The following is a 27,318-nucleotide window of genomic DNA, read 5'->3' on the forward strand; positions in this document are numbered from 1 at the left end:
TGCACCTTTAGCAGAGTTTTATACATTCAGTTTGTAGAAACCATTCAAAGGCCAGCCCTCAACACTGCAGTAATTCAGTGAATCAGCCTGATGCAGTTATGCTGAAACCACTTGTATTCTCTTACCACATTGCCAGGACCTCATTTGAGGGGATGTAGTTTCAGATGCTGTTGGATATTCTGCAGGGGAATAGTAAGACCCACCTTAGTTGCCAGGAATTGCCAGGTTTCAAACTGGATACTAATGAATGCTCTAAACTTGCTGTGCCTTCTCCCCCCACGCCCCATCCCATCTGTGCAGTGTGGGACAGCGCCAGCTGGTGTGCCTGGCACGAGCTCTGCTCAGGAAGTCCAAAATCCTGGTTCTGGATGAAGCCACAGCTGCTGTTGATCTTGAGACAGATAAGCTCATACAGTCAACTATAAAGTCTCAGTTTGAAGGATGTACTGTGTTAACTATAGCACACAGGCTGAACACAATCATGGACTACACCAGGTACAGTGATCCTGCTTTTATCCTGCTGACTGTGACCTGCACTGTGCTCCACTCAGTGGGAGTCTTTGTGTTGGGTGTTTGCTGGTTTGTTTTTAGCTGCCTGTGCACAGAGCTGCTGGAGTCCCTGCTTTGAGGGCAGGGTGTTGTGTTCTGGCCTGGCAGCTCCCCTGTCCCTGTGGCAGTGCTGCTGTGCTGCTCCTGCCTGGGCAGGCTGGGAAGGGGAGAGAGGGGCCAGGACAGGAGGCTGTTCCTGGGCCCTGTCCTTACTTAGGCACAGACAGCATGGGGAGCCCAGGGGGGCAGATCCTGCCCCCTGAAGTTTATTTGTGTTTCACTTTCCATCCTTCTGGTTGTAGTTCATACAGCCTCCCTCATGCTTGGCTGCCTTGCTGAGGTGTGGTTGAGGAACAAGTTGCTGTCTCACATTTCAGTTTTAGGCTCTCTTGTCCCTTTTCTCGCAGGAGGCAAAGTGAGCAGTGGTAGGATTTCAGTGAACCTCTGTACCCTCTGTTTGTGCTCAGATCAGAGCAGTGCTGCCAGCAGGGGAGCACCCAGCTCAGCTGTGGCAGTGGTGCCACCAGGCACAGCCCCTGCCAGGGGCTTGGTGCCCTCTGTGCAGTGCCTTGCATCCCTGGGGGGCTGAGCAGTGCTGCAGCAGGGAGCTGACCACTGACCTGTGCCACTTGCTGTTTGTTTTGTCACAGAGCTGTGTAAGAGCAGTTGGTGTGGGGGGTGTTGAGGGAAGGTTATCCCAGCTCCTGCAGGGTCTTGCAGACCCTCACACACCTTGACAAGGAGTGCTGCCAGCCCACCCCTGGCTGGCTCACAGCACAGTGTGCAGGAGGAGATGGGGAGCCATAAACAGAGCACACACAGACCATCTGCAGAGAGGTGGGGCAGGACAGAGCCTCAGTCAGCTCACACAGGCAGCACTGTCTTCACTTTAAATAATGGCTGTACACATATATCCATGGGCACTGGCTTTCTGGATCTTCTTGTGACTGGTTTTTTTTTATCTTCCTTGTTTTACAGAGTTTTAGTCCTGGAGAGAGGAGAAGTGGTGGAGTGTGGTACCCCAGAGCAGCTACTTCAGGAAAAAGGCATTTTCTATAGCATGGCCAAAGATTCAGGCTTGGTGTAGCATTTGAACTTGGCTGTTTCCTGTGGGGAAGAGGGAGGTGATGCATTTGCAGAGATGAACTTCCCCTGAGCTGGACTGACCCTGAACCATCCAGCTGAGTTTCAGACACAGTGAAGTTAACCAGAGCATGGCAATGGAAGCAACATAAAGATGCAATTTTTTTCTTATTTTTTATTTCTCCTTAGTATTGATTTTAACCACCTTTAGGAGAAGCTCATACACTGTGCAAGACACTTCAGAGACTCCTATTTTTGCCTGAAATCTGCCATTATACACTCAAATGTATGGAGTGATTCAGCAGAGAAATTCAGAAAAGCTTTTTCTTCTCATCTGCTCCTATGTTCTGAAGTTCCCTCCCCCCTTTTTGTTTTTGTTTTTTTTTTTCTTTTTTTTTCTTTTTTTTTTTTCTATTTTTTTTTTGGTTTAAAACATTTTTGCAAATGCTAATTATTTGCTTGTTTGCAGACTCCTCATTTCATGAGCCATCTATTGTGGGATGCACTTGGAACATTTTGTGGCATATAGTACTATAGTCCAAAGATTTTTCTTCTTGTGAAATAAAATGTGTGCCAGACTTTCTCATGATGGCATTTACTGTACATGGTTAATGCTTTATGCATTGTCCTAAAGGTTTCATGTGTTTACAGCATGTGTTAGAGCAGCAAGTTCACTGTCAGTCAGTAGTGCTGATGTGAAAAAGCACAGTCAACTTCCAAGCAGTATTTCAGCATGTCCAGAATGACAATCATTCCAAACCAAATAGTGCAGCAGTTGTGTGTGCTGTGTGCAGTCCTGGTCTCACACCCAGCTCACTCAGGAATTCAGCTGGGTGCCCAGTGCAGGTGCCACCTGTGGGGACAGGCTGACAGGGAGGATTGAGCTGCAGGCTCAGGGTGCCAGTGGTTGGCACACCCTTGGCTTTGCCAGTTCTGTGCTTTCATAGCAGCTCTGCCACATCAAGGACCATTAGCCTTATATCAAAGAAACATGCCCTTCATGCTGCTGCTGTTGACTCTTAAATTTTGTGGGAAAATGTTCTGTTGCAGTTGTTTAATAAGAATAATTAGTGTTTTAAAGTTGTGTGTCAGAAGGGTCTAACAAGTAAAATGGCAGTGGAGTCTGGTTTTCAAGATCCATGTTGAACTTTCATCTTTTTGTGGTAAGAAAAAAGTTACTTTTCAATGTTCTGATTAGTCTTATTTTAAAGGCAAATGCTGGAAGAAAGCAAACTAAGTCAGATGGATCCAGATACTCAGCACTGAGAATGTGGACTTCTGTGATTGATATTGCTGACCTTAATACTAGACAATTGTTGTCCTTAGATAAAGCTATTTATTTTTTTGTAAATTATGACTCTCTGAAATTGAATAGAATGAAAATTTCTTTGGTATTTTTTGTAATGACAATGCAAATATTTGCAAAGAACTTGCAGTAAAAAATTGTTTGAAAGAAAATGTGTTATTTCTTGCCTTGGGTTTGACAAAGGGTTTGCTTTGTCAGTTCAGCTTTTCTTGCCTTGAAAGTAGAAATTCTTGGTTCTGCTTAGACTAATCATTCTGCTTGGCCTGATGTCTTGTTAGGTGGGTCAGAAGCCTTGAGTGTAGATACCTGTGCTGGATGGTTTTGTGGTTTGCTGAGCACAGGTGGTGATGATGGGTCAGCAGGGCAGGAGTCTCAGAGCTGAGGACCTTTGCCACCCCCAGTGGTGTCCATGGCCTGGGTGTGCCACATCCCCTGAGCTTGGTGTGATTTTCTCTGTGGGAATGGAGCCAGCAGAGGCTGACTGGGGAGGCTGGGGAGGAGCTGAGTGCAGTTGTTCAAACCCCCAGACACTGGTGCAGCACTGTGATGGGCAGAAGGGTGGAGTGCAGGGGGCTGTGGGTGAGGCTGTGGCTGCTGCTGGACATTCAGGTGGAGATGGAGCTCCCTGCAGAGACCCAGGAAAGGAGCTGGGAATGCCACTGACACCTTTCCTGCTGGGCAACAGTCACCTCCAGGAAAATCTTGTGATCCCCCTTCCACCCCATCCTGGGAGGAGCAGGGAGAGGAGCTGCTGTACATTGAGTTTACTGGATCTGATTTCAGTGCACACTGATACATCTTGGCTGACATTATTTACTGCAACATGGGAGTTTTCTCACATCTGGGAGAGCTGATTCTGCCCAAACCCAGAATTTGCAGGAGACCTGCAAACCTCTAATTCCCATGTGTGAACAGAGCTACTTGTGTAAGTGTTCCCAGTGCTGACCCTCATGGAGATCCCTTGTGACACAGGAAGAGCTGTGCCTTGGTCACTGACACCTTTAACATTCTGGCACTCCTGTGTGTCTGGTGACCATCTGGGGCACACACATGTATGGCCTGATTTGGTGTAAATCAATGTATGGCAGCTTTGATTCTGTTTTCTGGCTTTAGTTGCAGTATTGCCTTAAACTTGGAATCATGGGACCAGGATTTTAAGGTAACATTTCTCTCCTACATGGGATCTCCAAGTGTCAACTCCTTTATATGTTTTGCTTTAACCAACTTCCAGATAACTTCTGTGAGATTTGAGTTCCAGATTCATCACAGTACTTGAACATATCCCTGGGGACTCAGCACATCTGAAACATGATGGGTTTTTCATATGTAGTTTTGAGAATTGCTTTTGCCTTTGCAGCACAGCTTGATGTATGAAAGCTGATGGTATTTTTGCTTGCTCTTAGGGTTGCTTTTGGGTTGGCTGACAGCAAAACTGGTCCTTTCAGAGGTTAACAGTGGGAAAGTATGTTTGGATTGTCTCCTGCTGCCTTCCCCCTTTGTTGCCAACTTAGGAACAGAAAATGAGCATTTAAAGATGTTTATATTGGAGATTATGGGATGCTAAAAGATGTCTGTTTCTGAATTACCCAGCAACACAGGCAATTCTGTTCCTCTTTGGCCTCAGTTAAACAGGACAAATACCTAACTTTGTTCTTAGTATTTCTAAATGCTCCTGGTTTTCTGATCCATTGATAGACTTTTGGAGTGCTTATAACTTATATCTGGGTTTGGAATTGTTTTGTCTTCCTGTTTGGTGCCCTCAAGTATGAGAGTTGAAGAAAGTAGAGGGAAAATAACTCTTTCCTGGTACCTGAGCACCAGCAGGCACTTGCCCAGCAGAAACTGTAAACTGTTCCTGACTTGTGTGCAGCAGCCACTGAGCAGCTGTTGGAGAATGAACTGCTGCTTTTGTCAGTCTGGGTTGATTCTTGCAGCTGAACTCTCCCATCCCCTCCCTATTGCCCCTTTCTGTGTTATATTTGCTTTATTTACTGAAGAGACCCATTTAAATACTTTATTTTTATTTCATCTCTCTAGAAAATGGGATGCTTTTACAAAAGTCATAGTAAAGAGAAGTATCTCTGTGTGTGTTGGACTGTCACATTATCATCCTGTGATTCCTGAGGAGAGACCTGGGGCCAGCTCTGGCTGCAGACACTGTGGAAGCCCAGGAAATTTTTGTTTCTGTTTTGGTTTGTTAAAGCAACATCTGACAGGTGACCATGCCAGAAACTGCAACACCACTGGGGCACATGCAAGAGTCAACTTGCACTCAAGAAGAAAACCAGGAATGAACCATCATGTGAGATCCTGCTGCTTTCCCCATGCGCTGCAGGGATCAGAGAGATCAGATTCCTGGTGGCCAGATGCAGTTTGGAAATGCTGGTGTCAGTGTTTGGACATGCCCTGCTGTGAGCAGCTGGCACTTGGCAGTGGGAATGCTGCAAGCCCTGGGCAGAGTGCTGGATGCTCTGCTGCCACTCCCAGCCAGGCTCCTGTCCCCACTGCAGAGCCCCTGCTGGAGCTGCCCCTGCAGGGAGTGCATCTGATCCCTGTGACAGCAGCAGCCTCTGCTCTCCTGCTAAGGGGCATCCTCCTCTTCCCTCCTCCCCAGTGTTTGTGCACTTTGGATGATGAGCTCCAGCTGCCTTGGAGTCCACAGCTGTGTAAGAACAGTGCTGGGGTGAGCAATCCTCAGATACTGACAAAGATAATGACAAAATACAACATTTGTTCTGCCTGGAGCTTAGGATCAACTACAAACAACCAAAGTTGCCTTGCTACCAGTTAAATTCTTTCTTGCTGTCCATAAAATCTTTCTGGCTTTTAAAAATAATTTGTGTAATCTTGAAGTATGATGGATATTTGGGCTACACTTCCAGGATAAATTGGGAATGCTGTGGTCTTTCTCTTTTGGCTTGTTTGCTTTTATACCAGAAAAGTATTTAAGTCCTGACTGTCTCGTTTTCAGCAGTCAAATGAGGTTTTGGTATCTGGAAACATAATGAAAGTGGAATTGCTGAGTTTCCTGTGGAAATAATGTGTATCCCAAGTTACCCCTTTCCATCTACTCACTGCAGTTCTGGCTCAAACAAGCTTTGGTTGAATGTCAGGCATTTCAGATTGAATTCAATACTCAATTATGAGGTCAATTACTCCTGATGGTGGTGGTTCTGCTTTGGGATGCTCCATGAGTGAGTCATGCAAGGCCTGATTCTTCCATCAGTCTGTAGAATAGTCCCTTCTGAGCTATTAAGTGTTCTGGAGTATCAAATTCTGCTACCCGGCCATTTTCCAAGACTAAAATCCTGTGAACATTAAAAGATGTGTAAGTTTGGGGATACACCAGCACCTATAATAAACACAGTCATTTCTACTTAGTTTTAAAGTAAGTTTCAGTACTTGATGGTTATTCAGCCAAGCTTCCCAACAGCTTTTCAGCTGGGAAACAGTGCTGGGATAGAAAGGGCTCCTGATGAGTGACTGTTCAAGTGCTGAGTTTGGGAGGAGAGGTTTTTGGCAGCTGAGACTGGAGTGAGGTTTGTGAACAGAGTACTGGGTATTTCAGTTTCACAACTCTCAGGTGATGAAAGGAGCTGTAGTCATGGTTTTGCTGTCAGTAGGGGGAGAGGGCTGTGACACAGCAGGGAAGGCACTGTGTGGGAGTAAAGCATCTCTGCTTAACCTGTTGGTGCCCTGCTGTTTCAGAGAGATCCTCCTAACTCTAAAGCAAGGCTGGGAGGTTTAAGCACGAAGAGACAGAAATGGAATTGCTGTTGAGCACACTGTGCTGTGCCAGTGCTCAGCTGTGTTCTCCTGCCCAGAGATGCTGTACCTGTCACAGTCCAGGACGCTGCTCACCCTGTGAGCGATGGTCAGCACGGTGCTGGCTCTGAACTGAGCCCTCAGCATGGACTGAATCTGGACATCAGTGTCTAAATCCACTGCTGCTGTGGCCTCATCCAGAATGAGGATCTTGGCTTTTCTCAGGAGTGCTCTGGCAAGGCAAACCAGCTGTTTCTGACCAGTGCTGCAAGTAGGAAGAGGGATGGTAAACTGAGGCCAGTAGTCACTTTTCCTTGGGGTCAGAACAGATGATACATTTGAAATCTATAATGGAAAGGTGGCTGTTCCCTTTCTCTGAAAGGGTGATTGAGGCTGGTGGCCCTGCAGGTAGGTAACAACATGAAACAGCCTAAGGAAGGGAAGGGAAGGTATTGCTGTGGCACCCAGAAGAGCTGCACTTGGAACAAATGGCAGGGTTTCAACTACTGCACAAATGCAAACCACCACCATGACTAAGTCTGAAAGGTCTTCCTTCGTGTCTTATGATTTGATTTCATACTGCTAAACAGGATAGTAATGCAGCAGTTTGCAGTATGGACATCATTAATTAATTTTTAATTTTTTTTTTAAGGAATTGGCCTCCTCATCCAACCAGGAGAACCAGTTCTCCTAGGCCAGGGGCTGGCACTGCCCTGCCACTGTCTTTCTGCAGATAAAGGTACCTTAGGTTTTCCCCTTGGTCAGTGCACTCATATTCCAGCTGCTCTGGCAGATCTGCAACAAAGTTCTTGAGCTGAGTAAGTTCCAAAGCTGTCCAGATGTCTGCATCAGTGTATTGGTTTAATGGGTCGAGATTCATTCTTAGGGAGCCAGAAAACAAAACTGGATCCTGAGCACAGAGACAGTACAAACAACTCCTGAAATTAATTATAAAAATGAGCTCTGGGTCCTGCCTGCTGGGTGAGAATATGTTTAATGGCAGATAAACATGGTATAGAGGTTATTTCCAACTTGGAAATTGCTGAATGTCCCTTCTCTCCCAGAATCTTTATAAACCCTTCCCAGGTGTTCAAGACCCTGCTCAAGGATTTTGGGAGTGGGTTTCATACCTGGGGAATGACAGTGATCTTGGTTCTGAGGTCGTGGAGGCCTAGCTGGGCAATATCCTGTCCATCAATTAGGATGGCTCCTTCTGCAGCCTCCACCAATCTCAGCAGCCCCACTGCCAGGCTGGATTTCCCAGCTCCTGTTCTGCCAGTTATGCCAATCTGCAAAGTGCAAGGGAAGGACTTTGGTTTTGATGTTGATTGTTTTCTCACAGCTGCACAAACGTGTCATGTAGTTCCTCTTGGCCTTTTGATGAGAGACAGCTTTGCACAGACCAGATCCTTGGGGTTATTTGTGATTCACAGTCTGGCACTACTTTCTTAAATGGAAGCATTTATAGTTTGTAATTGTTTTGAATGAAAAGGAATCACAAAAGCCTTTGGGAAGAATAATTACAAGAGTTAACAGTTGAAACAGGGCCTTCATTTGGAACTAGACTGAAAAAAGGGATTCCTGTGCTGTAATAAGCTGGACAAGGTGTGCAGTGTGGGAGACAGGCTCCTGCTGTCCTGCAGCTGCCAGGCTGCAGTAGCTGGTGCAGGCAGGGCTGTGTCCCTGGCTCTGGTCAGTGCTCAGCACTGCTCACATGCTGAAGGAGGGGTTTTTACCTTCTCTTGCCCGTTGATGCTCACAGTGACACCCCTCAGTGCTAACTCCAAACCTGGCCTGTAGCACAGGCTGTAGTTTCTGAATTCAATCCTTCCCTCAGTGGGCCAAACCTGCCCTTGAAGTTTGCTCTTCAGAGTCCCAGGTGCCTGGAGAGATGGAAGCAAACAGCAGAGCTGAAGGCTGATTTCAAGGCTGATGTGAATTACCCAATCAAGTGCAATACTGGAATGGGAAGTTCATGAAGACATCTGTGCCAGCTGCCCCCCAGTCTCTGCTGTTTCCAAACCAGGAAAAGGCCTCTAACTTTTATACTGAAGATGTTGGCTTTTTACTTTATCTGAAGGTGCCAGTCAGATTTTCTTTACTGAAAATGGGGATGAATGTTTGCTTGCATGTCAGAGTTCTGACATTGAGTAGTTCAATAACAAAAATTTATATGCCTCTATAAACAGGACTGTGAAAGCCTCCTCTCTCAGGGCAGCATATGGAAATACAATTTTAATGATTACAGAACAAAAATTACTGCACTGGAGACCTTTAGCAGCTAGAAGGCTATCTAGGAGCCATTAGTCATCAGAGAGTTGCATCTGAAGTCACATAATAAATACTCCAAATATGGGCAGGAAATGTCTCATTCCATGAGTGTTAACAAGTGAAGCTATTTTAATGGCAATCCAGTGCATAACTGTCTGAAGGAAATCATGATCAGAGGTTATAAAACAAATCTAGTTAGTTGGATAAAACTCAAATACTGCAGTTCTTTAAAGGAAACATGACTGGCCTTTTAGAAGGGGAAAAGCAGGGGAACAGAAGAGTTACTAATTGAGTTTGCAGAGATGCTCAGCCCCTCCTAGTAAGGTCAATAGTGGATCAGCTACCTCCTTAGGAGTCCTCAGGTACTCTCTGACTCTCTCCACAGAGACAATGTTGTTCTCTACTTCTGTCCAGGAGCGAACCATCCAGTTCAGAACACCAGTTATCTGCACATTGGAAAGGAAGCACTGGGGCAGGTCAAATCAGCCCTGAGCTGTGCTCAGGAGTTACCTGTCTTACTGTTTATTTCTAAAGATCTCCTCATCAGCTAATTATATCAGATATTAGATTACATCAGAAAACCTTAAAATGCTAAAGTGAAAGCCAGGTCCTGCCAGAGACTCTTCAACATGTTTATAGAGAATGAAATGCTACTGATTTGGGTGCTAAAACTTGGTGTAGCTATTTTTTAGGCTCTTATGCAGCTAGTCTATGAGCAAGTAAGACAGGTACTGGAGACCTTTGCTTCAGCTGCCCAGGGCTTGCTTTGACTTATATTTAAGTTCAGGTGCAGGAGGAAGAAGATGACCCATACATGTGTTAATGAGGTTCATTCCCTAAGGGGCCATGTGCTCTGGATTTCAGCAATAACAGCAGGATTTGGCAGGAAAAGGCATCTAGAAAGGCACAAAAATAGTTCATAATAGAAATTAAAATGCAGTTGCTTTTGGTAAAGGTAAGCATGGTATCATTTCCACACTGGCTTACCTGGAGAGCATAGGAGATGGAGAAGCCAGCAGTTCCTGGGCTGAGCTGAGTCCTGCTCATGGCTGCAAACAGGGCTGCAAACAGCACCACGCCATTGCCCAGGAACTCCAGGTTTGTAGCAAGCCACCTGCAGGAGGAGGGGACAGAGCTGTTGCTGGGTGCCCTCTCCCTTTCTCCCAACACATGATTATTTTACAGAACACTAGTGGAGCTGCTGGGCAGATTTGTACCTGTCAGCAACAGCTCCAGGGAAGCAAATTCGCTGGTTCTCATCCACTAGGAAATTGCTCTTTGAAATAAACCTCTGCTGGTCTTTGTGAGCACGGATCACACTGCTGCCTTGGAAAGTTTCTGAGATGTGGGAATAGATGGGTGACCTGCTGGCAGCCTCCATGTGCCTCAGCTGGCAGGAGGTGGTGACATAGAAGTGCTGGTACAAGGGGAGTGAAGGGAGAGTCATTAGAAGGCTCATGTCTCTATGGGGGTACTCCACAGGAAATCTGGGAAGTGCTATAGTACATTCTATCCTCATGTCACAAAACCTCATGTGCATGTAGGAGATGCCCCTAAAGATGAGGCAGTGTTCCTAGCTCTGTTATGTCCTGTCTTTATTAGGAATAACCCTGTGGCTGGGGCAAAGGAGCTGTGAACCCACAAAAGCTCTACACTCAGTTTCTCCTGCAGCTGAGCCCTGCTCAATGGAGAACAGAGACACAGTTGCCCTCTCCTAATGCTCAGTATTGGCTGGCTAACATGGATGTATTAAAAAGTAGTGTAGGAATTCTGCAGAAAATGAAAAATGCCTTTGGTATTCATGTGATTTACACTAAAGGACAGGAGGAATAAAGCCCTAGGTAGGATTTGCTTTAGACATCAAAAATGCACGAGTCTCTTTGTGAGGTCTCTTGGGTCCTTTGGAAGGCTGAGGTGATGTGGGAAAGGGACTGACATTACTCTTGCCCAGATGCAACATGAGATGATGAAACTCATTTCTGCATGCCTTCACTGCTAAGAAATGGAAGCAGGCTTTCTGCAGGGACAGGGCTGTGCTGCTGCAGCCTCTCCTGCATCTGTGAGCTCCTACCTGGAATGCTGCATAAAGAACAGTCAAGGGCACTATGGCCACTGCTGCCCATGGTGTAGCCACCACAATCACCAGGTAGATCTCCAGTAAGTTGAAGAAGAATCCCAGCACAGACTTGAGCTTGTCAGGGATGACAGAATCAACAGCATCCATGTCCCTGGAGAAGCGGTTCAGCAGGTGGCCAAGGGGTGTTTGCTCAAAGAAGAGCATTGGGGATCTCATGACACTGCTCAGCAGCTGCAGGAACAGCTGGTGGGAGGCTAACACACCCCCCAGCAGCACTGCTGCTGTGCAGGCAAACCTGCCAAGGGCTGTAAGAGGAAAGAAATCATTATTACTGGGTCTGAACAAACCCACCTTGGAGTTCTCCTTTGCAAGACTGTGATTTCCACTTAGCCCTGTGAATGCTGCATCACTGTGCATTCAGGAAGGTGCAAGAGGATGAAACCTCTCTTCACAGGAATTAAACCAAGCCTCAGAGTTGCAGGGTAAGCTGCCCTTTCTGTAGGGTAGTTACAGAATGACCAAAGACCTTCTAAGCCAGCTTGATGGGGGGCATGGATTCAGGAACTTAAACATGCAGGACAAATTATTCATTCATCACAGAAGAAGCTTGACTTGGATAACTTTAAATTTCTCAGTGAATTTTTTTCTTTTTAAATAGAGTGACCAAAAGAATTGTGGCCATTTTAAAAGAAAAACATAAAGAAAGGTAAAAGTTTACAAGTTTCTCTTCTTTTTTGTGTGACCTAAGCCAAGAATTCATTCAGCATGGAGAAGAGCCTTGCACTTTGATATAATTTGAAAAACCTGCACTTTGATATAATTAATTTATGCTGGATGAAAAGAGAAAAACTTTTAGGGTTGGGGCCAAAAGCCCAGGAAGCTGAAAGCCCAAGGGTATGCACTTGTTTATATTCTGAGAAAACATCCTGGATATGGGAAAGGGAGGTGGGAATAGAGAGAAGAATTAAGAGAGCAACTGAAACCAACCTTGAACCACTCCTAATGCAGCAAAGACTCCCACTCTGAGCTGTGTGTGCTGCTGTGTCCCATTGAGCACAGGGTCCCCTGCCCAGAGGCTGAGCCAGTAGCCCCTGGAGAAGGCCATGGCCTGCTGGCACGTGAAGGACAGGATGGTGTACACACACAGGGCTGGGCCTGCTGCCTGCAGGTAGGCTGCATACACCCCAGCACTGACCTGGAGACAGGAACATGGGGGAAAAAAAGAGGAGAGCTTGTTAGCAAAAAAAAAAAAAAAAAAAAAAAAAAGCAGCTCTGAGGCAAGGAATGATTTATTATGGCATTCCTGTTATATGCCACAGCCATAGCAACCATGTTGATTCTTGTTTTGTTTTCCTCATGGATGAATAATGAAGGCATACTTAAAGAAATCATTAATGAATGATTATTATCAGCTGATGAAGGTTATGCAATAGGCTCATGTTAATTCTGGAATGCATGTAAGGCTTGCTTTATGTCAGGCAGTGGTTTTCCTGTGTTGTTGGAGTGAGAGATGACTGTCATGCTCACACTGGCTGCTTGTGTGGGGGCCTGCTGATCAGGGGAGGTCAGGAGATCTCAGCCTGGCTGGTGCTGGGCTTCCCTAAAGAAAAAAGCTTTTGGGGTTTCTGCCTTATTGCTCTCATTTCTTCTCAATATAACATGTCCTTGTTGCAGTTCCAGCTCAGCTGACTCCTGGCCCTGCTTTAGCTGAGGCAGGGAGCTGACCTGCCTGCCATGGGTGTGTTATCCCATGGAATGTGTCCTTGCCTCTGCAGGAAGGTGCTGTGCTTACCCTGCTGTGCTGACTTCTCTCTGCCTTGGTTAATCCTCCACTGGTGGCTGCAGCACTGGTACAGTCTTGACTCACAGGAATGGTCTCCTTTCTCACAGCAGATTTTAGTGAATCACCACTTCATGAAGAAAACAAAAATCCTTTCAGTTTTTAGCCACCCATTCATCCCCAAATCCATGCCTGTTTTGAGGGCTGCAGTTTTCAGGCTCCTCCAGAGTGACCCCAGGCATTGTCCATGTTTGTCACAGGGACTGGGCTCTGCCAAACCACTGAGGAGCAGAGGCTTAAAGCATTCAGTGTCTGAGGCTGGTTGGGGTGAGTCTGACCTACAGCCCCCCAGGGAAGTGATCACAACCAGATGGATCAGGAGCCTGTACCTGAGCTCTGTTCTGCCTCCTTGTGAAATGCAGAAGTGTCAGTCAACTTCCACATTCAGGAGCAGGTTTTTACCTATTCTTGAGTTTTGCTTGTTTGCTCTTGTTATTAATTTACAGATCAATCTCAAACCTGTATCATACTCAGTAAGAGCTTCCATGTAGGCTTGTATGGGCTTCTGGAGTAAATTCTTCAGTGTCTCAGACTGCTTTAGGCTTACCTGAGGGGTTTCTCCTGAGAGGGACCATTTCCAGTGGTGACAGTGCCTTTGGTGTCTCCCATTGCTGTGAAATAATGTATTTTTTTCTAAATGCTTTAGAATCCTTTTTTTGTTCTATATAGCCTTTGAAAGACAGGTAATATGGAGGGAAGATTAATTTAAAAATTGTTTCTAAAGGTAGAAATATCAAGGTGAGACTTGTAGATTAGCACATATAGTGGGTAAGACTTTACTGCATGATTATTGTCTACTCCTATGGAGTCAAGAACCAATTTTGAGGTGATGAGTCAGCTGATTTGACAGGAATATTTTTCCCCACACAAAACAACACCTTACTGTGATTGGATCTCTGCTTTAATGTCCATAATAAAACAGATATGATATGAAGGGAACAACTGACTGATAGACTTAGGAAGAATGATTCCAACCCACCTGGGTTACCTGGAGAACCAGCACATGGCTTCTCCTCTGCAGTAACGTGTGAGTGAAGAAATTCTGCAAAGGCCCCATTTTTCTCTAGAAGTTCTTGGTAGGAACCAGTTTCTGAGATCATTCCATCCACCAGAAAAACAATGTTGTCCACTTGAGGCAAAATGTTAATTGTGTGAGTCACCAGCACACGAGTCTGCTTAAATAAAGAGGGAACAGTTACAATTGTTCTTCTGTCAGTACTTCAGTATTTCAGGATCAAATTTAGTTCTCAAAAATTCATCAGCCTGAATGGAATTGAAGGGAATTTCCTTTTATTTACATTTCTGAACATATTTGCACAGATAAATGGAAGAAAGGACAAGAAAAGTAATTTTTCCCTAGATAAATTGGAATATTCTGCATTTCTAATATACAATCAAACCCTTTGAGTACACCTTAAGTCTGATACATTCTTCTTAGCCAGCCATTCTGTTTCAATACAATAATTATATTCTGATACTTGCAACCAGTCCTCATGGAGAGAAAGGTATTTATAATCAGATATGCCTTTTTTAATTGGACTTTCTAATGAAAGAAATTGCCTGCTTCATGTTTTCCTTCCATAATGGGAAACTGAACCATGTATTTCTAGGCAATTTCTAGTCTGAATCCAATAGAGCTGCCCTAATATCCCTTCTCATGTAACCATGTTTATTATCTAGATTGCTTGACAGCAGAGGAATACTAAGGAAAAACAAAACATAACCAATGTGAAAAGAATGGAGAAGAAGTGTTTAAGAACATTTGGGTGAACTGTAAAGGTGCTACTGAACTATTCAAAGGTAATGGGATCAGATATGGTGACAGAATTTGGAAGAGATCAGGCAACATTCTGGGGGCTCTGCTAATTAGAGACATTGTGCAATTATCTGCAGTTCAGGTTTATAGCACACCTTGTCTTTCAGTAGACCATTGGGTCCAAGAACATGTTCAAAGATGTGCTGCCCAACGTGGGCATCCACAGCTGCCAGGGGATCATCCAGCAGGTAAACTGAGGCCTTCTGGTACACGGCCCGAGCAAGGCTCACCCTCTGCTTCTGCCCTCCAGACAGGTTGATTCCCTGCAAAAGATACTGACCCTGTTCATTCCAAAGCTACAGCATATTTCCTAACTGCTGACTCTCTTTTGCACTGAGGCTTTATGACTTCCTCATTTTTAAACCAGTGTATCTCCCTCCCTCCCTCCAAACAGGGCTCTTGCAGAGTCTCTTGAACAACTACTGTCTCCTGCAAAAGAGCACCCAAGAATGACTGGTTAAATTAAATTAAACCATGGCCCAACTTCCCAGAAATTCCTGAGAACCTACCTCTTGTGAGTTCAGTTTTTTTGTTTTCATCACAGCTCCCAAAGCTGTACTTATTCAGAGATAGATGTTTTAAGCAGGACACCTGAAGTTGTAGCTACTCAGGCAAAACATAAACCCAAGGCAGTACCTTTTCTCCTATTTCACTCTTCTGCCCTGCAGGGAAGGTCTCCAAATCAGGGTGCAGTGCACAAGCCTCTGTCACTCTACTGAACCATGTTTCATCCATCTTTTTCCCAAACAGAATGTTATCTTCCACTGAAGCATTTAGAACCCAAGCTTGCTGGGGGACATAAGCTGCAGTGCCCTACAAAAGTGGAAAAATGTTAGCAAACCTTTCCATGAGCTCAACTTGACACTGTGGGAGCCCATCTTTGAAGAAAAGCTCTCTCAGTTGTGGAAATCTGGAATGCTCATTGCCACTGACAGTTCTCAGGAGGCTTTGCAAACTGTTACTGCCTTACAGGGGAGTCAACAGAGGCACAAGTACAGGATGCAGTTTAGCAGGATGACACTTCAGCTCACTGTCAGAGGGGAAACAGAACTGCATCTCTGAAGTACTATTCCAGCTCCTATTCCCAAAGTTCAGGCTCATCTGAGAGGTCTGCATCACCTGCATGGAATTAAATGTGGGCTGATACACACAGCCTGTGTTCAGATTCAGCAGTAAGTGGGTTTTGCTCAGGTACCTGATGGTGTGCTAATACTTTACAGCTCCTGCAAACAGCCTAATTAGCAGCCAATCTGAGGGGACAATTCACCTTCAGGGTGACACAGCCGTCGGTGGCCTGCAGCTCGCCCAGCAGCGCTGCCAGCAGGGAGGACTTGCCAGCACCCACCTGCCCAACCACGGCCAGCAGAGAGCCCTGGGCCACGCTGAGGTCTATGCTGTGGGGAAAAGAGCAGCCTCTTACCACATTGTGCATGCACTTTCTGAAAAGAAAATAACTGTAATAGTTATCAAAACTCCTGCTGTTGTTGTGTATGTATTAAGTAAACCCCCTAATTTCATCCCTTCAGACACCTCCAACCAGAGAGTCTTCATCCACATTCCCATCTCAGTTTATACCCAGATCCTCACTCTGGAGACAGGCTAACCCAAAGCACTGGATGTAGAACATTCCTGAATATCACAATTTTTCAAAGTTTTTCTTTTCTAAAATATGTCATATATAATATCTTTATTTCATCTATTCCACTTTTTTGCTTTGAATCACTGTAATTTCATATTTGGACAAGAAAAGTTTAAAAAGAAAACAGTCTCCGTATACTAAAGCAACATCCAGATACAGGCACCTTCCCATTTATGTGCTCCTCAACAGAACAGCAAAATTATGTTTTATCTGATTCTATAATTTTCAGACTTCAACACTGAAGATGAAGCAAACTTAGAAGCCTCTGGATATTCTGCCCTGGTTTCACTTAGGCCCTGAGGAATCAGTTTATCCAGCATCCACCCTGACCTACAGTACTGAGAGATGACTAAGGGTAAGTCTGTACCTTCTAAGACAAGGAGAAGTTTCTTTGCTCCAGCAAAAAGTTCCATTCCTTATGGTGATACTTGCCTGTACTAAAACATGAAGAGAAACAGATCACTCATAAATGCAAAGATAGCTACAGAAATGTCCCAATTTATGTGATTTTATGTTTCAGTGTGTATTTAAAATCAACCTTTATTATGAAAAGAAGGGGTAAATCACCAGATTAGATTTCATTGTTAGAAATAATGAGGCCAGAGAGATAAAGTGACAGTAAGGGGCAAATATTTTTCTCTTGACTATGGTAGACACTCTGAGTAGAAGCTGAACAATGGAAACTCCTCCTCTTAGAAGATGAAAGTGCAAACATAAAAGCTCACCACAGGCAGAAGTGTTTTTGTTTGAGCTCTCAGGATCCAGTTCTTCCAGACTCAGAAAAGCTGCTAAGCGGTTTAAGGAAACCCTGGCCTGGAATGAAGCAGCACAGAGAAGAAAATAAGATTTAGAGTAGAAAGGGAGCAAAAACCCAAAGTGAAGCTTGAAGACCCACTTAGAATGTTGACTAATGCTATGTGCAGATGATGCAGGCTTAGATGGCCAAGGGCAGCTCTTCCTCATGTTACCTGCCTGTATTTCTGCTTAGCTTAGAAAAACCTGCAGATCCTTCCCTGTGCTTCTGCCTCAGTGAAATTGGTACTTTTCCATCCAATTCTTCCTGCAAACTTTCCAGTGATTGCTTCTGTACATGAAAATTTGTGACAGTCTTGGAGCATAAGAGGGAAATGAATTTCCTAATTTCTTACTGAACAATTAATTGCTTTTCTCTCTGGCTTGGACTAGCAGCATCTCCCCTATGGAGATTTTGCTCCACTTATCCTGACTTCTGTGAGTAGAAACAGAACTGGAAGCCCCTATGAGATCTAATGGTGCTTGTGCTGAACTACAAAAGACTTAGGAGTATTTCTGCCTTTCTGAAAAGCAGTGCCACAAGTACCTTTAGCTGCAAGCTCTAGCACTTCACTGTTTCACAGTGGCAATTAAATAGCTGATGTGCAGAGCCCTAAGAAATCCCTACCTTGACTTGTAAATGGGGATATGGAAAGAACCCTTATGGCCAAAGGAACTGCAGTTAACCTGGACAGCAGCATTGATGGAGAAGGGCAGGAAGGAGTGGGCAGTGTTGAGGATGTTGATCAGTGTTAAGGACACAAAGGCCTTCTCAGCATCCAGCACGTGTGTGTTGTCCACCAGGGTATAGACAGCAAACATGACAAATGTGACCTGAAAGGGAACAAATGACAACTAAACCACTTGCTTCACAATGGTTCAAGGGTGACAGGCCCTTCAAGACTCTGGGACCCATTTGGTTAAATGCAGGCTGTCACCATAGGCATAGGTCTGGTGTGTTGGCAGCAGAACTAAGTTTGATCATTGGATCTTCTGCTTTAAGGAAGTTTTGGTGCAGCAGCCACAGCAACTCCTGTGACTTCCAGCAACTTCCTGTGCTCCCCCAGGCAGATATAATCTTTAGCTGTCCATAGGAAAAATCTGTCCAGGCAGGAGCACAAAGAAAAAGGCAAGTAACAGCACATGTTTTATGCAGGAAGGTGATCCACTCACCAGGAAAGTTGATGAATGGAAAGAAACTAGGGATGCTGAGAAGAGAATCTGAGATCTTTTTAAGGCCTGAAGTTCTTGCTTTCGGATTTCTTGCACCTTCTCCATGAAGGTTTTCTCCCAGCCATACAGTTTGATTACTTTAATGTTGCTGAGAATGGCACTGGTGAGTTTGGCCCTCTCATCCTTATGTTTCATCTGGGTTTCCTGTAATAAATGTTTGAGTTTTATCATTTAATAGGTTGAATGTTTAATAATGCAATTATTCTGAAGAGAAATACCTTATTCCTGCCTCCAAGTCCTGAATAAATTTCCCTGCAGTTGAGCTGTGTATACTGTTTTGCTTATGAATCTTCCAGGCTGGGAAGTATTTTACTTTTCATCTTCAGAGCTTTACTTTTACTGGCAGTACATAAAAACAACAGAAAGTAGGGCAAATATAGTAAAAGGCTGAACATGGAAGAGCTTACTCTAAATTTCAAGGAACTTTGCAGGCTTCAAATCCTCCTATGTTACTTCAGGCAGTCATGACAAGCATGAATAACAAATATAAGTAATTACATAACTCAGTAAACCACTTTGTTTTTAGGAAGCAAAATGTACCTGAAACTGACTCCTCTTCTTGGTGATCACAAAATTCAGAGGCAAAAGAAGCAGAAATACAGCAATTGCAGTCAAAGCAGATGGCCCTAGAAGCTGCCAGGAGAGAAAAGCAAAGAGAAGGAACTTCTGGTGATTGAACTTGTGCAAAGCATCCCTCTGGCTGAGCCTTCACCCTGACCTTGCCCTTGCCTTTCCCGGGAGCTGTTCTCCTAAGCGCTGTGCATTGTTAGCTCTCCAGCAGGATAACTCCTGTCACCAGGCTGTGCTGAATCTATTCGCTCCCTTGTTAGGAGCTAGATCGGTGCTGAAGGCGAGCCAGAGGCACGCTGGCAATCCCAGCGCTCCCTGTCTGTCCCTGGATGCGTTCAGAGGGACATCTAGTGGCTGCCCTGAGTAAGTGACCCCAGACAACACCAGCTTTTCCTTAAAAAACAAACCCAAACCCTCAACAAAGTATTCCTGCAGCATAAATAACCCAGCGTGTCTGCATGATGAAATGGTGGCACTATCCTGTGCCATTATCTTGGGACAGCTCTTGGATCCCAAGGTTCATAACAATTATGCATCAACACTCCTTTCTCATGGTTAGTTACATCCCCTAGGGGTGGCTGGAGAGGGGAGTGCTGGTGGACACACAGAGTTACAGGTATTGTCTGCACAAACAGTCTGTGAACATCAGCAAACAAAGTGTAGTTATGCTCCAACCACACTCAACTTGTCAATATCATCAGAAAAGGGATGATCACTTTTCACAGTCACAGCATCTTGCCAGGCACAAGGCACAATCCATCCTGGGGAGTAAAGAGAGGCCTCAAAGGCCTCTGGAAAGCTCCTGTGAATCACCTGTCTCTGTACTGCTCATACTTCCATTGGCCAAAACAAGAGGGCTCTGTATTGCTGAGAAAATACCATACCTTGATAAAAATTTAGAGTACTTTCCGTTATTTCTAATTCAGGTTTTGCTCTCTCCTTGCTAAACTCCTTGATACCTATTAAATTCTAAGCTTCCAATACTCTTTCTGAATGGCATGTAACTTTGCTTCAAGCTGTTTCACTGAGCTTGTGGTACTCAGGCTTCAGGATGAAGTATGCCAAGTTGCTATTTCAGACCATTCTCCATTATGTTCTGGGACTATGCCAAGGAGCTGGAACTGTACTTTCAGCCTCCACTGTGCCACCACCTTTTGGTTGTGAAGAGAGGTGACAGGCAAATTTGAAGCAGAAGTGTATCAGTCAGCTCACTATAACCATATTCAGAGTCTCCTAAAAGGGAGTGAATGCTGGATACACAGGGCAGAAGATGAACTGAAGAATCAGACAAGGATTCTACATCAATAAAAGTATCTTTCAGAAAGAAAAGTGAATGCACCATGCTACAGACCTAAGAAAAACATGGAATTTCATGTAATTCAAAGCAGTCAGTAGAATTTTGAAACCTCCTTTTTCCTCTGGTGGTTAGAATGGAAAGGGATTGATAACTAGTGTCATATTTTACCTGCCACAAGAAGACAAAGCAGATAATAATCCGAATGGGAGCCAGCCAGGTCCCATTAAAATAGATAATCAGGTCCATTAGTTTCTGCACATCAACAGAGACCAGATTAACAATTTCACCTGTGGTTGCTTCTTTCCTTGAGGCATTTGACATAACTAGGATCTAGACAGGGCAGAGAAGAAAGAAAAGACATCATCAAACAACATGTTTGGTCCAGAAGTCAAAAAATTCTTTTCCTCAAAGAGAAACAAAGAGAGGGAGAAAAATATTGAATCCCAGGTATTAAAACCATGCTGCTACCTGGGCCATGTGACTTCACTTTGAGATGAAGCATTTACTCCTTTTACCAACCATCATCTACAGCATAAGAAAGTTCATGTTGAATTTTGCTTTAACCTTTATTTGGCTTTTCCTTCTTAAAAAAATCTCTGAAAAATGCACTGCCATGTACTTCTAAGAGATGAATATAGCACAGCTACATCCTAAACCTGATTTCTAATGACATCTCCCCTGCTATTGCCATGAACAATGTACATCATTACTGCTAAGGTAGGGCTAGAAAAAGGCCAAGCTAACAAAAGCTGCAGCCTCACCTTCTTGTACACCAGGCCTGTCAGTGCAGTTCTCAGCCTCAGCCCCAGAACAAGGCACCTGTACATGTAGTGCTGCTCAAACAGAGTCTGCAGGCAGCCCAGCAGGAACATGCTGAAGGCATAGAAATAGCCAAGCCAGCTTGGGGCTGCCTGATCTTCAATGAACTTCAGGAAAAGCCTGCAAGACAGGAGCAAAATGTTGCTGAGTCCACACAGAAAGTATCAGACAAAGACAACAATACACTGGCAGAAATACTGGTCATTTTTCTGTATTCTGTCTGCCTGAGGTTTATCAGTAAATAGCAGAAGAACTGGAACATAGACTATCCTGATTTTTGAATCCAGCTACTCGTGGTTTTGAAGCAGTCTCTGATCTCAGCATCCTCTCTAGGTAGATCTCATTTTCAGTGTTAAGGATGGCTCTTGATTTTAATGAATTTGTCAGAAATATGCAGAGTGGTAGCTGTAATCCAAGGGAATCACTGACACTTCCAGAACTTCTCCTAATCTTAATGACTGAGAAAGGATTTTGCCCATGAAAATACCATGTAATGCAGGTTGGTGTTGTACCAACAGAAACCACAAAGCACTTTACCAACTAACAAAGCTATTTAAGATGTGTAGGATGCACAGCTGTGCTCTTTATTAGCCAAGGAACATGCAGCCTTAAGACTACAGCAAGTGGTAAGTGATATGATACACAGAACCATCAAATAACTCCTGTTCTAATGAAGCTGTCAAAGGGCTGGTGCATCCTGTCCTTCCCACTGCTGGAGCACAGCAGTGCAGACAGTGTGCACAGCTTCACACAGTGGCTTTGTGTCCTTTCCTCCTGACCTGACAGTGGGTTTAGCACAAATGACACCTGAACTCCTTTTATCAGCAAGAGAAAATTTCAAAAGGTCATTGTTTGTGTGTCTGTGCTGACACACACCTCTGAGCTCATGCACACAGCAATCTTGCACAGGTGACAGAAATACAGTATAAATGTGCACATACCTCAGTACCCTTGGGGTGGAGAACAAGAAGACATCACAGATAACTAAGCAGACAGTGCTGAGAAGGAAGTAAGTTCCAAACATGCTCCAAAACATTCTCAGTAAGGGCCCACTCTGACTGGGCTTTGATTGCAGTAGAGCCTCTGTCTCTTCAGCTTCTGCTATGCCAGTGTCAGTTTTCTGACTCTTTTTAAATGTAGCAGACTCCATTTTCCTGAGGGAAGAAACAATGAGAAAGTTACCTACAACTGGAGAAAGCTTGGGAATTTTGTACCTTCAAAAATCACTAAATATCTCACACTAGGGTTCATACCATATCCAATATAAATCAAAAGCTGACCCCTCACAGAAAGTTAGTTCTGTGCTTCCAGGAGTGGAAGGATGTTCTCCAGCAGACTTTAACACTTACAATCTGATTTTGCACAAAGGGACTCTCACACCAGTACCTGTAAGTGTATTTGTTTAGATCATCTAGAAGTGCCCAGCTGAGCCCATGATGATTAAATACTCACTGCTGGGTTCTGCTGTGACACTTCTTCCACTCTCTTTCTGCCCAGGCAACAATTTCTTCAGAGGAGTCCTGTTTCCTCACTGGCCACAAGTCATCCACCCCCAAGGCATGCTGAGAGCCTTTCCAGAGAAGCCTGGAGGAACAGAGAGCAGTCAGGGGAGCACAGCAGGATCTGTGCTGTGTGTGACACTTTCAGAACGGGGCAACAAGACAGTGCACCACAGACAGTGATATCACAACACTACTCAGGGCTGTCCTGTCCCACAATAAACAATAAATAATGTCCAGGAACTGCAGTTTTCCTGTGAATCCCTAGGCTATCTTCTGTCAGCACAATGGGGATTTGCAAGTCAGCCCTAATTTCTAGTCCATACTGAGAGTCTTGGGTAGTGGAGAAGAAAGTTCAGTTTAACTTTCTCTGGGCTCCATGAAAGGCAGATGAGACCTGACATTAAGGAATGAAATTGTTTTACTTCTGAATGCTCAGCAGCACACTGGGCCTATGGCCTCTTCAGTTTTCCCCCTCCCCAGCACTTGTTACAGCAAGGTCTGGCAGGCAGAGAGCTGTGGTTGGTGTGCAGTGATGATTAGAGCTCGAGGAGATCTATTGCAGGATTGGGTGGGCACTGGAGGGGTAGTTGGGAGGCAGAAGGGAATTATCTACAATCACAAATTTGCACTTTAAACTATTTTGAGAAATGTAAATTAAATTTTTATAATTTGAACTTGTGAGAATACCTCACAAGAGAAATAATTTAAAGAAATAATTTAAATCTTCCCTCCATAATCTAACTCAGGGGCTGAGATATTTCCTACTGGCTGCCATCTACACCCTCTCTGATCTCTGATGCTGCTGCTTTTTTCTGACATTGTAGCAAAACCACATCTTCTGTTTTCTTACCCAGAGAACCACCAGTATGTGATTTTGGAAAGAAAAGAGCTGCTGGCTTCTGGACACTGATTCTGATGGAAGAGAAAACACGTGTGATACTCATAGATAGAAAATGGCATGTGTCAGATGAATATAGCTCTGTGTGCTTCCCCAGGAAAAGCCATCAGTTATCCCCCTCCCCATTCATTGAACCAGAGTAAGTGTATTGTGGAGGCTCAGTGGGATTGGGAGATTTTGGAGAATTTGACTTTGCATAACACCTCAGATGGAAGAAAAAGGAATATAATTCTTCATACCCAAAGACATTTATTTTCTTAAGCACAGAGCATCTTACATCACCCAGATACTCATGTGCCTGTGTATCCCCATACATTTAAAATCCTGCAATGAAGCCAAGCTTTAGGAAAAGCTACCTTATACTTACAGGATTGTTGTCAGCTTTAGAGAAGAAGGGAGGGTGATCAACCAAGCAGAATAACACAAGTTGTCCTAGCACCAGGCCAGTATAAAGGTAAGTTGTAACATGGTGGAAATAGTCTTCCAGGAAGCCCTAAGGAACAGAATACTGGTGAAAAATGAGGTAAGAGCTTCTCATGTTCTACCTCTGCAAATAAACATCCACCACAAATACAAAGTGCCATGAATCATTTTTCTCAGCACATATTGAGCAGTCAATGAGACAAAACCAGCCCTGTTGTTTAGAGACTTTGTAGTCTGCACATTAAACATATGTGATCTCACTTACTTTTTCCAGGGCATGCTGAATTTTGGAACTAAGCATCACAAGTGCAGCCACAAATGAGAGCAGCCAGTAAATCAGTAGGACCCCTGAAGTCCTGATGCCCATCATTCTTTCTGCTTGTGTAAGGAACAAGGCAAGGACCTGTGAGGAAGTACAAATTTGTCCAAATAAATACCTGGTAATAGAATGCCAAGCATTATCAAATTAATGAATGCAATAGAGAAAAATCAGTTAGCTTCTTGCCCAGACATTTCAAGATGCTCACAGTTGCAGTATTGTTCATAAGAGGCTAACACTGAAAAGCTTTATGTGCAGTTTTGCACTCAAGAATGTCTACAGAGAAGGCAAGTAATACAATTGCAATTGGGCCAACAGGCTGGAAGGATTTAGGCTATGGAGATGCAATGACAGAAGGGGAGAATAGGCACTTGTTTATTGAACAGAAATCACATTTCATTCTAAACAATACTACATCACATATATACTGTGGTGATGAGAAATGAAATCTTGTCTCGTTGTTGTGAGACCTCTTTCTAAACCCTACTGAAACCTCAGCTCCTGGCAGGTGTGCTCTGCCCACAGGGTCTGCCCCAACTCCAACCCCTGAAGTGTCACACAGCAGAGAGGCACAAAGTGCATCCCCAGCCTTCTACTCCCAGTCAGCCAAATCTGTGCTCAGGGACAGTGAGAGCCATGGGAAATAGAAGCTCTGTCCCAGGAGGGCTAAGCTTGGCCACGTGCAGACAAACAACAGAGGAATTACCACTGTGATTCCCAGCACAGCAGGGCTAATGAAGAATGCTGGAGCCCGTGGGATTCCTTGGCTTTTCTCCCACACCACGAAGAAGACATCAGAAAAACAAAGTATTACCAGGATGAATCCAAGGACCTGGGGCAGAGAGAGAAAACACACTGGAATGAACTGAAATGCAGGGACAATCTACCAAACTGAATGATCCAAGCTGCCTGGGCAGTAAGACTGGAGAGGTGGAAGATTAGGTTTGGGACACAATGGGAAGTGTCTGGGAATCAAATGGAAGCACAGGGGAGAAGCTCTAAAGACATATCTTCCCAAAACTTGATTTATACTGGCCTGAGCCAGTAAATGTCAAAAGGACCCACAGAGGTGGATGATCAGGAAAGAATTAATAATTTAGAAAAGTTAAGCTCTGCATCAAAGTTGAGATAATTTTAGGACCAAACCCTATGCTCTACCCTCACCATTTTGGCTTTGAAGATGCAGGACATCCTGATGTAGCCTTTGTTTCTGTGCCGAAGGTACCAGTAGTAGAAAGGAAAAGAGATCCACAGATAGGCACAAGGGATGCAGGCAATGATGGGGCTCTCGAAGCACCAGGGCAGCCCTGGGATGTTTGCATGCCATGTCTGGTTCCAGTCCTGAGACAAACGATGCAAAAGTGAATGACACGATGACAGGGCTGGGGACAGGAATCCCGTGACGGAACCTATTAGTTTATCAACCTTGGGGATGGAAATCTGTGTGCGTCCGGAGCGATCGACTCACGGAGCCCTTTGGAAGGTATTTCTGTGGTGGGTCCGGGCTGCGTCCTCACTCGAGCTCATCACATTTACTGCGGCTGAATATTTACTGCACATTTACCGCAGTCTGTTCGGCGTTCGGGCTACCAGGGCTGCCTGCCCGCCCTCAGTGCCACCCTCCCTCGGTGACATCCTCCCTCGGTGACATCCTCCGTCAGTGTCACCCTCCGTCAGTGTCACCCTCCGTCAGTGTCATCCTCCCTCAGTGTCACCCTCCCTCAGTGTCACCCTCCCTCAGTGTCACCTGCCCTCAGTGCCGCCCTCCCTCGCTGCCCCTCTCCCTCAGCGTCACCCTCCCTCAATACCACCCTCCCTCGGCGCCACCCTCCCTCGATGTCACCCTCCCCCGGTGTCACCCTCCCCCGGCGCGACCCTCCCTCGGTGTCTCCCTCCCCCGGTGTCACCCTCCCCCGGTGCCGCCCTCCCTCAGCGCCGCCCGCCCTCAGTGGCACATCCCGCCGTGCGGCCCGCCGGTGCCGCTCGGTGCCCCTCGGTGCCGCGGCCCCATGGCTCACTCACCCCGCCGCGGGGCCCGCACAGCGCGCTGCCCGCACCCATGGGCGCTGCCCGGCCCGGCACCCTCCCCTCAGGCCGCCGTTTCCTCGCTGGGCAGAGCTCCGCTGCCGCCGCTGCGGACGGCCCGGCCCGGCCCGGTGCAAAGTCCGGCCGAAGGGCGGCAGGGCGCGCTGCGAGGCGGAGCCCCGGGCCTGCCGGGGATAGGAGCGCTCCGAGCACGGACACACACAGCGCTTTAGAGAGGAGACGCTGTTTATTCTTTCCACAATTCAGCACGCCGAGGGAATAACATCAATACTTTTAATACAGCAACACTTACATGAACGCGCCCATCTAAGGCATAGTCTCTACCTACCTGATGCATGTTTATACAAGTGACATAACTTTACGCAATGCTTGAAATACAAAATTCTTTTTTTTTTTTTGAGCAACTTATTCTCTAGAAGTTATCTGACCTTAGTTACGTTCACAAAAGGTGAGAACATGCAGGTTGAAGACGACAACCCCTTTTATCGAAGTGGCTTTACACCAGCTACGCCTACAAAGTGCCAAGGTGAAGGGAAGGATAATCCCGGCTGGAAGCATCACCGGGATGGGCAGGGCCGTGAGAGGAATGTCGCATCTGTCTTTACAAACAAGCTGTAGATCTGCTGGTAGGTAAAGTTAGCACCGAGAAATAAAAGAAACAATGGGAGGGATTCCACTGATTGATGAATGGGAAAAGATATTTGCCCTTACAAACAAACTGTAGGTTTGCTGATGAGTGAAATTGGATATCGGAGGATGAAAGAAGCAACAGGGAAAAACTATGAATTCTGTAAGAATTAAAAATTAAAAGGAAGGGTTATATATTAGAGGGGAATCTTAGGTATCAGGTGTTTGGGAAGTCTGTGCCTCTCAAGTACCTCAGCAATGGGGAAAGAGAGAGGGAAAAGCGGCCGAGACATTAGGATAAAAGGAGTCTGTGTCCTCCAAAACTTTGAGAGATCCCAGGGCCTCTCCCTTTATCCGAATAAAACAAAGAGGACTCCTCTGTCTCCTTTTTGGACATAAACCTCTGGTGTTTGTGGGTTAATTTTCCTGACAGCCGGGATCGGGGC

At 45.2% G+C, this 27,318-nt stretch overlaps 2 protein-coding genes across 7 annotated transcripts in view; one reads left to right on the forward strand and one right to left on the reverse strand.

The window, feature by feature from the left end:
* The window catches only part of LOC130259364 (multidrug resistance-associated protein 1), a 49,891-nt gene extending 46,045 nt beyond the window's left edge, over positions 1-3,846 (forward strand). The window contains exons 30-31 of the mRNA XM_056503595.1: positions 301-495; positions 1,528-3,846. Of these exons, the coding sequence (XP_056359570.1) occupies positions 301-495; positions 1,528-1,636 (304 nt within the window). The 3' untranslated portion in view covers positions 1,637-3,846. The remainder of the gene's footprint in view (positions 1-300; positions 496-1,527) is intronic.
* Positions 3,847-5,713: 1,867 nt separating this feature from the next.
* Positions 5,714-26,366, reverse strand: ABCC6 (ATP binding cassette subfamily C member 6). 6 transcript variants are annotated; one of them, XM_056503599.1, is made up of 31 exons: positions 26,222-26,364; positions 25,364-25,540; positions 24,906-25,031; positions 24,146-24,283; positions 23,825-23,950; positions 23,410-23,471; positions 22,510-22,641; positions 21,999-22,211; positions 21,000-21,177; positions 20,407-20,568; positions 18,912-19,004; positions 18,312-18,515; positions 17,826-17,972; positions 17,072-17,159; positions 16,714-16,783; positions 16,053-16,101; positions 15,344-15,520; positions 14,803-14,970; positions 13,871-14,063; positions 13,439-13,502; positions 12,844-12,961; positions 12,039-12,246; positions 11,046-11,356; positions 10,192-10,391; positions 9,962-10,088; positions 9,319-9,420; positions 8,440-8,586; positions 7,834-7,992; positions 7,447-7,613; positions 6,774-6,968; positions 5,714-6,246 (listed from the first exon to the last, which is right to left on the reverse strand). In XM_056503599.1, exons 1-31 carry the CDS (start codon positions 26,258-26,260, stop codon positions 6,138-6,140), a joined length of 4,449 nt encoding a protein of 1,482 aa, XP_056359574.1. In that variant the 5' UTR covers positions 26,261-26,364; the 3' UTR covers positions 5,714-6,137. The 6 variants fall into 6 exon arrangements, with proteins under 6 accessions (XP_056359574.1, XP_056359573.1, XP_056359575.1 ...); XM_056503598.1 differs by having other exon boundaries at positions 14,803-14,946; positions 15,975-16,101; XM_056503600.1 differs by having other exon boundaries at positions 6,800-6,968; positions 15,975-16,101.
* Positions 26,367-27,318: the final 952 nt, after the last annotated feature.

Source organism: Oenanthe melanoleuca, chromosome 14 (assembly GCF_029582105.1).
Source record: "Oenanthe melanoleuca isolate GR-GAL-2019-014 chromosome 14, OMel1.0, whole genome shotgun sequence".
Lineage (NCBI taxonomy): Eukaryota > Metazoa > Chordata > Aves > Passeriformes > Muscicapidae > Oenanthe > Oenanthe melanoleuca.

Excerpts from the sequence above, each read along its gene's own strand:
- ABCC6 (XM_056503597.1), bottom strand. The coding sequence starts at position 26,260 with ATGGGTGCGGGCAGCGCGCTGTGCGGGCCCCGCGGCGGG. Across the intron at positions 25,032-25,363 it reads GCATCTTCAAAGCCAAAATG|GTCCTTGGATTCATCCTGGT; the intron begins GTGAGGGTAGAG and ends TCTCTGCCCCAG. Across the intron at positions 19,005-20,406 it reads GCTTTGTCTTCTTGTGGCAG|CTTCTAGGGCCATCTGCTTT; the intron begins GTAAAATATGAC and ends CTCTCCTGGCAG.